The sequence below is a fragment of the Ochotona princeps genome, chromosome 10 (assembly GCF_030435755.1).
Source record: "Ochotona princeps isolate mOchPri1 chromosome 10, mOchPri1.hap1, whole genome shotgun sequence".
Taxonomy (NCBI): Eukaryota; Metazoa; Chordata; class Mammalia; order Lagomorpha; family Ochotonidae; genus Ochotona; species Ochotona princeps.
Window position 1 is genome coordinate 68,928,185 of NC_080841.1, and position 14,371 is coordinate 68,942,555.

At 39.6% G+C, this 14,371-nt stretch overlaps 1 protein-coding gene across 4 annotated transcripts in view; it reads right to left on the reverse strand.

Moving 5' to 3' along the window:
• EPC1 (enhancer of polycomb homolog 1) overlaps positions 1 to 14,371 on the reverse strand; it is a 98,734-nt gene that overhangs the window by 13,276 nt on the left and 71,087 nt on the right. For all 4 annotated transcript variants that reach the window (XM_058669576.1, XM_058669575.1, XM_004588450.3 and 1 more), the window contains exons 3-10: positions 7,123 to 7,268; positions 6,558 to 6,764; positions 6,080 to 6,228; positions 4,687 to 4,846; positions 2,971 to 3,147; positions 2,452 to 2,541; positions 2,221 to 2,369; positions 734 to 1,086 (exon numbers count right to left, since the gene is read on the reverse strand). In XM_058669576.1, the coding sequence (XP_058525559.1) occupies positions 734 to 1,086; positions 2,221 to 2,369; positions 2,452 to 2,541; positions 2,971 to 3,147; positions 4,687 to 4,846; positions 6,080 to 6,228; positions 6,558 to 6,764; positions 7,123 to 7,268 (1,431 nt within the window). The remainder of the gene's footprint in view (positions 1 to 733; positions 1,087 to 2,220; positions 2,370 to 2,451; positions 2,542 to 2,970; positions 3,148 to 4,686; positions 4,847 to 6,079; positions 6,229 to 6,557; positions 6,765 to 7,122; positions 7,269 to 14,371) is intronic.

Below are 14,371 nucleotides of genomic sequence, written 5' to 3' on the forward strand. Positions count from 1 at the left end.
TAATGGGAGCGGACTGGGGAAACCGGCAGCCTTTTACAGTCCTTTCAATGTCAGTATTAAAATTACCTCAAAAAAAACCTGCAGTAACAATTTTAACAGTGAATTTCTACCATTTATAGGCTTCAAATAACACGGATATATACTGTAAGATAGGAAGCTACAGTTACAGGGGCATGTTAAGTAGACAGCATTTACTGTAACTGTCATATTTCACAATGTGGTCATAATGAAGTAGATTTGTTTGTAAAACATTTCCAAAAGCATTAAAGTAAGCTTTAGCTTAAATATTCTTTTTTGGAAAATTAACTTCTCTCATATAAACTGTTCTGAATTGTTCTGAAAGCACAGATGCTTAAGCATGTCCACTGAATTGCTGGAACCAATGCTGAAGCACACGAGGTGGAGCAGTATCCAAGCATGAAACTAGCGATTTCAGGTCCGTTTCCTTCTCACATTGTTTGAAAATATAATCAGGGAATCCTGTGGTTCACAGACTGTCTCCAGGAAATCAAACAGTACCATCATCTCCGCATGCGGGTGAAGACACATCCACACAAACTCCTACAGCAACAGCAACGAGATTCACATACTTAGATCAAGGTCTTTTTTTTTAATTTTATTAACTGGTTTTGTGAAAATGACTTTTGGCTCCATATGTAGTAGACCACACACAGAGAAAACTGGAGGAATGCTACATTTTTATAGAAATGTACATCATAGCAAATAAACATACCAAAGTGTGTTGAGCCACTGCTACTTTTACTTTGCGTGGAGGTACTGCATGTCTGGGTCCCAGGCTGTGCTGTTCCTGTCCGACATATACTCCTATACAGCTTTCTACAGGAGAGTTCGTCATTGTCACCGTCATGTAGGGATGGTGTCCGAGGCCTAAAATGCCGCCATCTACATGATTTAATATTGACTAGTAGCTGACTGAGGTCTTTAGACAAAGGTTTGTCCGAGGTATTTGTTTCTGAGGTATTGGCAAACTGATTGACTGGAGAAGGTTGTGGTGAGGAAAGCATTTCCAAATCCAGGTGGCGAAACACACTGTCATAGTCTGAGTGAGCTCTGTCCAGTAAGACCCTACAAAAACAAAGAGTACACATTGAAGCAGCTGTTCAAGTACCCTGAGCAAAGTTTTCCTTTTCTAATCCAAAACTCAACTTCTTAACTCCTACTGAACATTCATTCAAAAGCTAGCCTGATTATTACTACATGTTAAACATACTTCATAAAATGTTGCTAATATATCTGTTCCAAATTTAAGCAACACTTTTTTTTTTGGGAGGAAGGAGAATCTGAAAAGCATATGATATTTTGTATCACTAAAATTTCCTACAGATAAAATATGTGATTGATCCCCTATTCCAAGGGGATATACTATTTTTGGTATAAATTTAAAAAATACATCACTTTTGTTTCAAAGGCAGATAGAGAGACAGAGAGTGTGAGCCAATGCGCATGCATGTTATCTTTCATCCTCTGCTGCACTCCTCAAACGCCTGCCACAGCCAGGGCTGGGCCAGGGGGAAGCCGAGAGCCAGAAATGAAGTCCAGGTCCCATGCAGGTGGTTGAAGCCAGGTGTTTGAGCCATCACCTGCTCCCTCCAGGAAGCATACTATCAGACACAGAGTCAACAGCAGAGGCAGGGCTCAAACTCCAGATAACAAATGCAGGCACCCCAAGTGCTGACTTCATGCACTGCATACAATACCCACTGATAAAAAATTGATAAATGACTCCATCTCAAAATGAGAACACCAATTAATGCTGGTCACAGAAGAAAATACAGGCAACACAGAGAGTTTTCACTACTACCAACGCCAACACAGAAATGGAAAAAAGGGACTACAGGACTACAGGCAATGGGCTTCATTCTTAGTATCTACCAATCCAACAATTGTATAATTCTAAACAAATGTTTAAGTGACAAAATTGGAAATTAAGAATTAAAAATGGAAGAAGTCTACATATAAGTTATTCAGTTATCATTAGCTCTACCCCTGGTGTCTTCCTGAAAGTACCTTGATACTGTCTGTGAAATACAAGCTCTTAGTTATGGGTGTCCAAGAACCAGGTGGCAAATTGTCAAAAATATTCCAGTCAACAAATCGATTAAGAAAAGCAAATGGAAACTAATGTGTTGTTTAGAGGTATTATCTCACTTTAGATTACTGTCCAAAATATCCCAATTCTAGGTACACAGAACACCTTACCTTCCACCGCGCCCGACCCGTCTTCGTGCAAATCCAATACACCTCTGGGGTACGGTGAGAGTAGTTAAGCAGTATCTGTAGCGCACATCCCCTAATCCTCCATCTTTAGGACTAGTCCAAGGCCAATTCCCAGTTTGGTCTAAGTGAGGCTTAAAGAAAAAAATCCAAATTGTTTAATTTTGTCAGCTACCAGACAGCAGTACGTTAATGCAGAGAGGGAATGGCACTTACAGCATAGTACTGACAGCCAGCTTTCCTACGGAAGGCAAAGGGACCATCGGGGTCATTCTCCTCCTCAGCTTCTGAAGAGCCCGACAAAACCTTTAAGCAAAACAAAGCAGGCAGGTCAGATGGGTGACTTCCTACATTCTTCCTCTATTTTCATAGAGAAACTCGTGTTTCAGGAATGTTTATTTAGTTATCAATTTGAAAGGCAGACTCAGACACAGACACACACAGAGGGAGAAAAGGGAGAGGGAGAAGAAACCTTACACCCAAGTTTATTCTCCAAATGCTGGTAACCACATGGTTGGACCAAGCTGAAACCAAGGGGCTGGACCTGACCCTGAGTCTTCCATGCTGGGGGCAGGAACCCAATGACCTGTTGTCTCTTGAGGTCTGCATAAGCAGAAGCTGGATCAGAGGCAGAGCAGCCAATACTTACAGCAGGCACACTGACAGGGGAGGTGGGCACCCAAGCACTGCCTAACCTGTGGCACGCTGCCCGCCCTGAAAAACGCCTGTGTTTACCTGGGAGAGAGGCTCTTCATCCGAGCTAGGAAAGTCATACTGATTCAAATCCTTTGCATTAAAGACTGGCAGTGAAGCAGGACTTGTCTGTTGAGGGGTAGCAGCAGCAGATGATGGTAAGACTTTGGGCTTCTTTTCATATTTCCGTTTTGGTCGGATCAGATCAGCTTTATCTTGCTGCAACAAAGACCCAGTAATTAGACACTAGAAACCACAGTGCTGCTTTGGGGAGATTTTAAACAGAAGCTTACAGCTAAAATAAAGACATTCTATTAAAGAAGACAGAAACTTAATTTTGGCCATCTAGTTGGCCCTATGTTAGCATGCATATACTCTACAATCTAAATATAGCTCTATACATTACTTTGATTCCATTAAAGTAAGAATAGCAGAATGGAAGTTTTCCAGTTTTTACAATTAGCATTTTTCCAGTATCTAATTTTTGGTGAAAATTATAAGATAGTCATAAAACATCTAGGACTTACTTCTCAAGAATTCTTTGTCTCAAGAAGATAAAAGTTAGTGCAGAGAAAATAATAATAATGGAAACAACCCGATAGGGACACAAAGCAAACTGCAACTAACTAAAGAAGCTATAATGCCGAGGGGCCAAGAATATAAAAAGTAAGAACTTGCTGGGGTCAGAGCAATGGCACAATTGGCTAGCCCTCGGTCTGCAAACACCAAAATCCCATATGAGTATGAGTGCCACTTCATGTCACACTGGAGGAGGAGAATCCTGAACTAAGGGCTGGGTATGGCAACATAAAACAAGAGCTCAAAGTAAACACCAATGATTAACTAAAGGTGCTGCAGAATTCTATTCCTATAAACTACTTTTGTTAAAAGTTTGATCTTATTTTAAACCACTACAGAAAGTATCAAGAAAACGGCAACAGCTCCAGATTCTAGCTTAACTTGGAGGAATTTAAAATAATGCATGCTCAGTGGGAAGGCTCAGATATCTGAAAGGATAGAATAGTACAATTAAAAGCATATAATTTTGAAATTTAAAAACCAAAGGATAACACACAGTAGTACACAAAATCGCAAAGGACTCAGGTCGGGGGACTGAAGATTTAAAACACTACCGAAGAGTTTAAAATCTGGTTATTTAAAAAAAAATGTATATTTAGGACCAGTAAGTCTTTTAAAAAAGCAGGAATAAAAAATCAAATAAACACACACTTTTCCAGGAGTGCCACCTAGCTGCCTTCTGTAATTTCCCTGCACTAATTTTCTTCCTCCTCACCCATTTTATTTTCTTTATATAATGCAAAGCATATCTTAATTATGTTTTAACTAGTAATGTGCCAGCTCCATTATTTATATTCCAAACAACTGAAGAAAGACCCCTGAATTCTTTCCTCTATTTTTCTTCCACTTACACACGGATGCGTTCATATGCACAGAACACAACCAGACTCACTCTATTAGCAAAGATTTACCCTCCCTCTTCTTAAACGTCTGTAATTTCTTTCAATACTTCATAATCCTCTCACTAGAATAGCCCTTTTATCAAATATAGCAACAAAGTTATTCTATGTAAGATAAGGAAATAACAGAAACAAAATTTGATTATAAATCTTGGTTTTTCTTCACAGCATGCTTGTCATATCACTGAGGTCTGATTTTGTTACAGAGTATACGTGTATTCTCATTTACTCTCACGTTTATGGTAAGGTCAGGTACTATTATCAAAAACACACTGGTCACCTTATGAACTTTGAACTCCTTCACATCCATCACTTCCTGGTGTTTGAACTGACTGCTGTTGGCAATGGGGATGATGGGGATGGTGTAAGTGGGTTTCAGGTGCTGTCTCTGTGCCATGACCTCAGACATGATCTCACCATTGTAGTCACCCAAATTATACCTGAAATGATTAAAAAAAAAAAATCTCAAAACTATATACATCCAAGGGGGACAAAGTGATGTTTATTATCCCAATCAAGCTAATGAACATATCCATCATCACCTCAACTACTTTGAGGGGAGAATTACATAAACTCTACTCTTAGCAAATTTCAAGTATACAGGACATTATTATCAAGCACACTGCACATCCAGGCTCCAGACCTTGCTCAATTTATAGCTTCAAGTCTATTCACTCCAATTAATGAACAGAAATGTACCATTTTGGTCAATTATGCCTAAATAAAGCTAAGGGAAAAATGTTAAAGGTGACTTCAGTTAAGTTCTCAACCCATACCTGACTGGGATATACTTATAAACATTACTAGACTTGCAATAATAGTACAGTTAAACTGTAATTATTTGCTGAACATCTCTTAAAATCAAAGATTCATAATTCCTTGTGTTTCTTCCTTCTACTTGTACAGCTTGCTAGCTTTACCTCAGCACATGGTGATGACTGCGGGAAAAAAACCAAAGAATTGGCAATTCTGCTGACAGATTTGGTGAAGCGGAAATTACTACCTCAATGGTGCAGAGGACAGAACTGCCTTTACGCTGAAACTCATTTGCAGGGGCTGCCGGGATCAGAACCGGCGCCCATATGGGATCCCAGCGGTGCAAGGCGAGGACCTTAACCACTATGCTACTGTGCTGGGCCTGTGCTGGCTGGCTTTTCAAATGGTGAGACTCATGTGAGGAGTGGCACAGCCTCATGCATAAGCTGCTCACATCTTACCCTGGGGTGCCAGCATTCCATCGTAGCTCCTGACTTTAGTTCCCACCAAAACCCACCCTGCTAGGCATGGCTCAAATAACTGTGAGATCTGGATTGAACTCCCAGCTCCAGGCTTTGGCCTGTGACTCTGGCACTTGCACGTATTCAGGAAATGAACCAAGGGATGGGACCTCTGTCGAGTTAAAACATTTTTTTTAAACAAATCTGACTACTATGTATACATATATTTTTAAAAAATCAGTTTTATAAAATTAATTAAAAAAAATCTTAGAACTGAGAAGCATAGTATTGCACCCAACTTAAAAGCCTAACATCACAACTGCAAATTTAAGTAGTTTCAGTTATTATTTCAAGAGGTTATTTCCTGAGGTAGAAAACAGCCTTAGGAATGAAGCAACTCAGTGGACACAATGCTAATGGTATCATACTTCCTAATGCTGCTGAAATATACTTCACCTCTTTTCCATAATTTCCAGTGTTAAGTGCAAAAGCTCGCGTTTACTCTTTTCTCTTCTTTTTATCATCTCTAAAATAGTAACAGCCCGGCTTAGATCTCGACGCAATTTAAGCATTTTTTCATAAGAAGCTTCATCATTTTTGCGATTCTACAAAGAAGAAGTTGCTTAATGTCAACAAGCATTTGCAATTAGTGAGGTTGTGATCAGTTATTAATACTTTAGAGTACATCTATTTAATTAAAGTTTAAAGACACTAAAAGAAAACATGGATTACTAAGAAATTCATTTTTAATATGATTTTAAAATGGATCAACATATTCAAGGCCAATTTGCTGTTAGTATTTTTCACAACTGTATAGAAAGTGATACTTGCGTAGAAATTAAATCACATAAATACAGCATTATAATTAAGACATTCATAACTATATAGTTTTTCTCACCTAAAATTTAAAAAAAAAATCTTCAGATTCACTTACTTTTCGAGTCTGCATTTTTTCAGTGCGTCTTCTAAAAGCCACATACGGATCATTTGTGCTGGAACCATCACGCTTCTCTTGTTTTACTGATGGAATAAGAGATGGCCCTCGACAGTTTTTTCTCTTTTTAATCCAGTATTCATAAACTTCTCTAATTAATTCATCATCTTCTTTTAGCAGTAGTTTGGCCTCTTGCAGACTGACTGGCTAAATGTAAAACCATATGTCATTTCCATGTAATTACACAGTATGAACACAACAGCCAACTTGGGCATGGAGTTCCTCATCCATGCCAGTTCTTGATGCTGATTTACAGACAGCATTACATTGATCTTCATAGTAATTCTACATTGTGTATCACCTCCATTTTACAGATAGGGCAACTGAGGCACAGAGCAATGTAAGTATCTTGCCCAAGGTTACAGAGGCTAGACGGGCAGAGGTCTGAATCCACATTTTTTAATGCTAAAGCTTGCTCCCCACCCCCCATATTATACTGCTTCCATGTAATGTAAATATGTATATAGCACATGTACACATTTATTATGTATAAATGAAGTTGTACCTGCTGACCACTGCCTTTTTCTAGGCGGTCAATCATTTCTTCAAATTGCAATGGACAGATGTCCATTTTCTTTTTCAGTTTATTCACAAATACTTCATCTTCAGAATCCAAATCATAATCAGGCTGTTCAGCATCCAAACTAAAAGCTGACAGAAGAGACCATATGCAATCATTCAGTGTGTGAATTCACCAACACACCCGCCTGCAGATGTCTAGACAAAAGCCCTAGATTTCCTGAATAAAATGCTTTCAAATTTGTTTTCAGTCATAAACAGTCCAAAGTTTCCAGATATGCCTGCTATATTTAAGGTTAAAGTAGACACCTTTACTATGAACATAAATGACAAAAGACAGGTTCCAATAGCAAATTAACCAGAAGCCCATTATCAGGTACACAGATTATGAAAAGTATTGATTTGAACCATGTGAAACTGCCATTTTTATAGCTCAAAATCTATTGCATTACAACATCAAATGGATGAATATGCCACAAGGGGCCGCCAAAAGGTTCATGGAAAATGCATACTATGAAAAAACTAGCCATGGGTTTCATAAATGCTTTGCACCAGAAATAAACATTTTAACTATTTTCCCATAAATTTTTGCAAGAATCTTTGTATAAAAGGAAAAGGTCTTTTAGGTAAGATTTTCTTCTAGGCTATTTACATGCTATTTTACCAATTATTTAACTACATTATCAAAAGCTTTGGGAGCGGTGTTAAGTGCAGTGTCAAAGGCACTAGGAGCAGTGCTGACAGCTGTGACTCAGCCAGCTCAGTGAAAGCACTCCTGCTGCGGCTTACTTCAAGAACCACTAAACTCCTACACCAAATAGCATTCAATAATGTACCAAAATAAACAGCCAGGCTGACGGCATTATGATAAGATGCGAAACAGCCTAACTTCAAAACGCCTAATGTCTTTCTCTAGTCCAACTCCTTACAGCAGTGTACGGCTCTGTGCACACTGTTTCCACAGCTCTTTCCTGCCACTTACCACTCAGAAGGCCAAAGGCTGTGTAACCTTTCAACCCCAGGCTGACTGACCTGTTAGAAGTGGTTCCTAACTATGTTTTCTCTTAAGAGAATCCATGAACGCTTTTCTCAGGAAAATATATGGTACACACATACATTTTGCATAAATCACAGGCAATAATAAAGTAAAAAAAAAAAAGGAAGTCCCCCCTTCTAGTCACTCCTCCTGTTTTGTTCCAGTCTGTGCGCCTACTTCCGCATCTACCCACTGGCACCCCACTTCCGCAAAGTGACGGATTCTCCAGAGATGAGACATGGGCTCCCCACTTCTCTGTACCTCAAACCAAGGAGAGTGATATTTTCACCTTGTGTGCCACCTCTGCTAGGGCTAGTTTGCTAAACACAGTGCTACAGCTGCATGTGTGGGGATGTGGAGGTACAGGGCCACAGGCACCTATTAGGGCTGCGACAAGGACAAGAGGAGCTATCAGGCTGCCACAATCCTGCTTCCAACTTCAAATAGCATCTGACCGGGAGGAAGCCAATAAACACTTACATTAATTGCTGTATTACTTTCTATTTTGACCTGTGCCATCCTGCAAATGCACATCCTGAGAGCCAGCCCTGCCATCCATGTAGAGGCTCCAACTGAGGGCTGGGCTCCTAGCTTTGGCCTCATCTAGCCCTAGCTATTGCAGGCATGTGGGGATGGAACCAGTAATGACAGAAGACAGCTAGATAACATGAAAATTTCTGTTTGTACCTCTGTACTCAAATTACTTATAATGTCAGGCTCTTCAATGATGTTCCATGATCGCATTTTGTTTGTTACGGTTATGTAAACAGGCTTTTCGGGATTCTAAAGAGGGTTTCTTTTTTTTTTTTTTTTTTGGGGGGGGGGCGTCTCCTAACTGAAATAATCCAGAAATCTCTGTGTTATAATATGGCAGTCACCAACCATGTGTGGCCAATTATATTTATATTAATTAAAACTTAAAATTCAGTTCCTCAATCACATTAGCCACACTTCCAGGATTAAACAACTACCCATGGCTAGTGCTATAGCAGAAAGCAGATTACATTCCCATTACCACAGAAAGTTCTATTAAGATCGATGATGCCAATAATCCAGAAAGCCAAACCACTGAGTACCAACTAGCAGTGTTTTGCCTTCTCAAGATTTTATCCTGTTTATACATTACACTTTAGAATATTCGTTATAAAATATACTTAGTTTTCTTTTGATAAAATCAACATCTCAAATCACAAACAAAAGGTTTAGCTATTTCCAATATCCAAACATGCTTGCTCAGTAGTATTTACTTTCACATCAAAGTCTATTCACTTATGGCGTATGTATCATCAGTGACAAGTCATATCCGAGTTACCAAGATCCCTATCCTGTGAAGCAGGATGCTCAGTCTCCCACTCCATTAAACAAGGATCTGAGAGAGTAGAGGACTTCATTGTAGTGAAGGCAGTGACACCTAAATACTCCTAAACTTGAGAATCAGATCTTGCTCAGATAACCTGGTAGAAAAGGCAACATGCAAAAATCTACCTTAGGATTTAGAGCTTCTGTCAAGCCTGTAGCTTCCGACTGACAGCTCAATTGAACTGACAGATACAACACTAGGGCAGGGGTTTCGTACAATGACTAACACTTAGCTTGGAGCACCTACACAGCTCCTATGGGAGGTGCCTAGTTCTGCTCCCAAGCCCAGCTTTCTGCTAAGCACACCCTGGGAGGCAGCAGGTGATGATGGCTCAGGACCTTGGGTTCCTACGACCCACTGGAGAGGCCTGGAATGAGTTCCTGTGTCTATCTTGGCTTATTTCTCTCAACCCCAGCTGTTGAAAGCATTTGGGGAGGAATCAATGGATAGGCGACAGTTAATAAAGGAGCAACATTTTTCATGGTCCTAGAAATAAAAACGTTTTCAAAATTTTCTGTGCTAGATTACTGAATACATTCAAAATAGAAAACAGTCACTTCTAATTAAATTTCACCAAAGAATATCCGACCTAGGCTATTTTGTAAGTATTCAATAATGGGAACCATACATATGTAGAAACTTTTAAAACATTCTGACAGGGATAAATTCAGACACATGTATGTGTTCAACATTATACATGGAACACAGATATAGGACATACTTACAAAATACACAGACAATATCAAATCACTTAGTAAGTCTCCCTTATTCATGGGATATGTTCCAAAATCGCCAGCAAATGCCTGAAACTCCAGACAGTACTGAGTCCTATAATTCAACAGATTTTCCACTTAACAAAGCTCCTACCAGGCATGGCGTTTGTCACAGTGAGGCATAGTATCAAAACTAACAATTTCCTTTCCTTTCCCTGTGATTTCATTAACATCCATCCTTCCCACAGTCCTTTGCAACCTCGATATTCTTTTTTACTCCTTCACAGCTTTCATTTTTCACATAAAAGATAGTACTTGGCTGCTTCTCTTGGCATTCGCTGGCAATATCACTACTCTTGACCTTTGGAGCCATTATTTAGGAAGTAAGAGTTACTTGAACATAAGCACTGGGCCACTGTGACAGTCTGCTGGCTAGAGATGGCTACTAAGTGACTAAGAGGTGGGCAGCATATACAATGTGAATACATTGAACCAAGGAATGATTTATGTCCCCAGAAGAACAGGAAGATTCTTTTTTTTCACCTTACAATGGTGGGCAATTTTAAACTTATGAGTTGCTTATTTCTGAGATTTTCCACTTTTCAGACCACAGTTGACAATAACTGAAATCACAAATAAAAGGAGACTATTATAGACTAGTAGTTAAGATGAGCTGTATATAAATTTCTATGTAACAAGTGCCACTTATGCCACTCAGACTATTTGTATGGGTGGGTCAGTCCATAAACTCAGACAACACTTAAAAATACAGGAAGCAAATAGTAAAATGATGTTTGGTCCAAGAAAATAAAATGTGGACTAAGAACAGAATATATTCTTGTTTTCTCTAGAAAGATTTATTTTTATTGGAAAGTCAGAGTTACAGAGAGAGAAGGAAAGACAGAGATCTTCCACAAGCTGCTTCACTCCCCTAATAGCTGCAATGGCTGAAGCTGGATGGGTGTGTCCAAAGCCCAAAGCCAGGAGCTTCATCCAAGTCTCCCACACGGGTGCAGGAACCCAAGGACTTGATCCATCATCTGCTGCTTTCCCAGGCCATACCTGGGAGATGGATCAAAAATGGATCAGCTGGAACTCAAACTGGTGCTCACAGGGAATGCCAGCACCCAATCCTTGATTTTTTTTTTTTTAAAGAAAATATATTTAAGGGCCTGGCGCAGAAACCTAGTGACTAAATTCCTCATCTTGCACAACCCCAGGATACCATATGGGCACTGGTTCTAATCCCGGCAGCCCCACTTCCCATCCAGCTCCCTGCTTATAGCCTGGGAAAGCAGTCAAGGACGGCCCAAAGCCTTGGGACCTTGCACCACATGGGAGAATTCAAAGCAATGTACCCTTTTAGTCCATTTAGAAGATCACATACAAGTCAAGATTAAGTCAAGATTCAATTACACCTTTGCAAAAATTGTGTGGTTAGAAATTATTAATACTAGTTATACAAATTCTTCCAGAAAATGGAAGAGGAAACAGTTCTGAATCAATTTTATGATGTCAATATTAATCCAGACAAGGTACAACACAAAACAACAAACTGACCAACAGCCCTTATGCAAAAATTCTCAGTGAAACTGGACCAAATATTCCACAGCCAAATGGGTTATATTCCACGTAAGCAAAGCACATTTAACATTTGAAAAACAATCTGTGTAATTTGCCATATAACAAGCAGAAAAGAAAAATCACAGGCTGTCAACTGTTACAGGATAAAATTAAACACCCTTCCAGGGTAAGAACCCCGAGTACACCAGCAGCAAAGCAAGAACTTCATCAACTACAAAAAAAGCAACCACAAATCCCTTCAGCTAACAAACCTGTGGTGACAAAGATCAGTTTTTTCCCCTCTAAACACAGAAATAAGACAAGGATGTTTAAGTTCTAGCCACTACCATGAAGTAAGAAAAATTAAAGGCATACAATTTGGAAAAGAAAAAAAAAAACCTACAACAATCTACAGACTACAACATAACCTGTCTACACAGGAAAACTCAAAAGAATCTACATACACCTTCTAGAACAAAGAAGTAATTTCAATAAGGTTGCAAGATAGAAGACCAAACCAATCACTTATTTTTTTCAACTTCATTCTCTCTATATATGGTGGCAATGAATAAGTCAAAATTTAAAATGCCAATACCATTTTCAAAGGAAGTGAAACATCAGTTATAAAAATGTACCAAAGCATATACACAGAATCTAAAATGAGGACAGATAACCAGTGAAATAAATCTAAGACCTAAATATCTGGAATATCAAATGTGCTCATGGCCTGGAAACTTCACAAAGATATCAACTCTTCCACACTGATCCACAGATTCAGGGCCATTCCTGTCAAAAATCTTGGCAAGCATCTTTGTAGAAATAGACAAGCCTAACCCAAAATGTATGTGGAAATAGATCTTAAACCAAACAATTTTTAAAAATAAATACTACAGAGTTGTAATAATCAAAACATAGTGTCTTGGGATGAATAAAGAGACCAACAAAACTAAGAATGCAGAAAGACTGAAACAAGCATGCTCAGTTCATCCTGACCAAGAAGCAAAGGTGACAGGAAGAGGCAGAAGTCTTCTCCACAAATGGGGATGGAGCAACGGAGACTCTGGAGGGGAGGGGGAAACGATACTGGACCTAATTAAAACTTGACATAAAAATTAACTTCATATAAAAATGACTTATATGTGAAATGCTAAGCTATGAAAGTTCTAAAACAGAACACAGAAGAAAACTTTGGGATTTATGAGAAGGCATGAGAGACCAAATGAAAAGAAAAATCACAAAATAGGAGAAAACGTTCCCAAATCACAAAGATCTGGTGACTAGAATAATGTTTTTTTAAACTCTCAAAATTCAACATTAAACCAAATAGTAGTAGAAAGCAAAGACAGGTACAGATATTTTATTCAAGAGGACATACAGATAGAAAATAAATACAAAAGTTTCAGTATGACCACTGAGGAAAAATGCAAATTAAAACCACGAGTCATTGCTCCCTACCTATCAGAATAGCCACAGTGACAGCTGTCAACAGTGGGGAGGACAGGGAGAGCTCGGGCACAGACACACCTGGCAAGCCAGAGGGGATAGAACCCTTGTCCCAGCTAGAACTCACCGACCAGTAACAACACTGACAACAAATAAGAATGAATGTTTACACAAAAACTTGTAGATGACTGTTCACAGTAACTCTGCATGTATTTGTCAAAAACTGGAAACTATCCAAACGTCCTTCAACAGTTCTTTAAACACAAACCGTAGTAAATGTATGTCATGGACACTAGAAGAGGAAATGAACTAATACTAGATTCAACTGGATAAAATTCAAGGATATTATTAAGAAAAAGCCTCTATCAAAAGGATACATAGTACATGATTCACTATTTAATGCTGGCAAAGAGACTATCACACAGATACACAGCAGATCAGCAGTTGCCATGGGTTAAGGGCGGAGAGAACGGTGGTGGCTATCAAGGAACACCAGAGGGGCCTCTGGTGATGGCACAGGAGTATCTTCACACCAAGCTGCCTGGAACTACACACTCACACACCCATGAGCACATAACAGTGACATCCGAGTGAACTCCAGGGATTCCACCAACTCCAGCTGTGCACCAGGTTCACAGCAGAAAGGCAGAGGATGCATGCAGATTTCTTTGCTGAACTTATACTCTGAGGGAGTTGGGGCGGTTGGTTTGGTTTTGCAAGCTCCAAGCAATCTATGGCAGCTAACGTCAATTAAGCTACACTATCTTTAAGGATATGGCAATGTCTACTTTTTTTTTTTAAAGATTTTATTATTATTGGAAAGCCGGATATACAGAGAGCAGGAGAGACAGAGAGGAAGATCCTCCATCCGATGTTTCACTCCCCAAGTGAGCCGCAACGGGCCAGTGCTGCGCCGATCCGAAGCCGGGAACCAGGAACCTCCTCCAGGTCTCCCACACGGATGCAGTGTCCCAATGCATTGGGCCGTCCTCAACTGCTTTCCCAGGCCACAAGCAGGGATCTGGATGGGAAGTGGAGCTGCCGGGATTAGAACCGGCGCCCATATGGGATCCCGGGGTGTTCAAGGCGAGGAGGACTTTAGCCGCTAGGCCACGCCGCC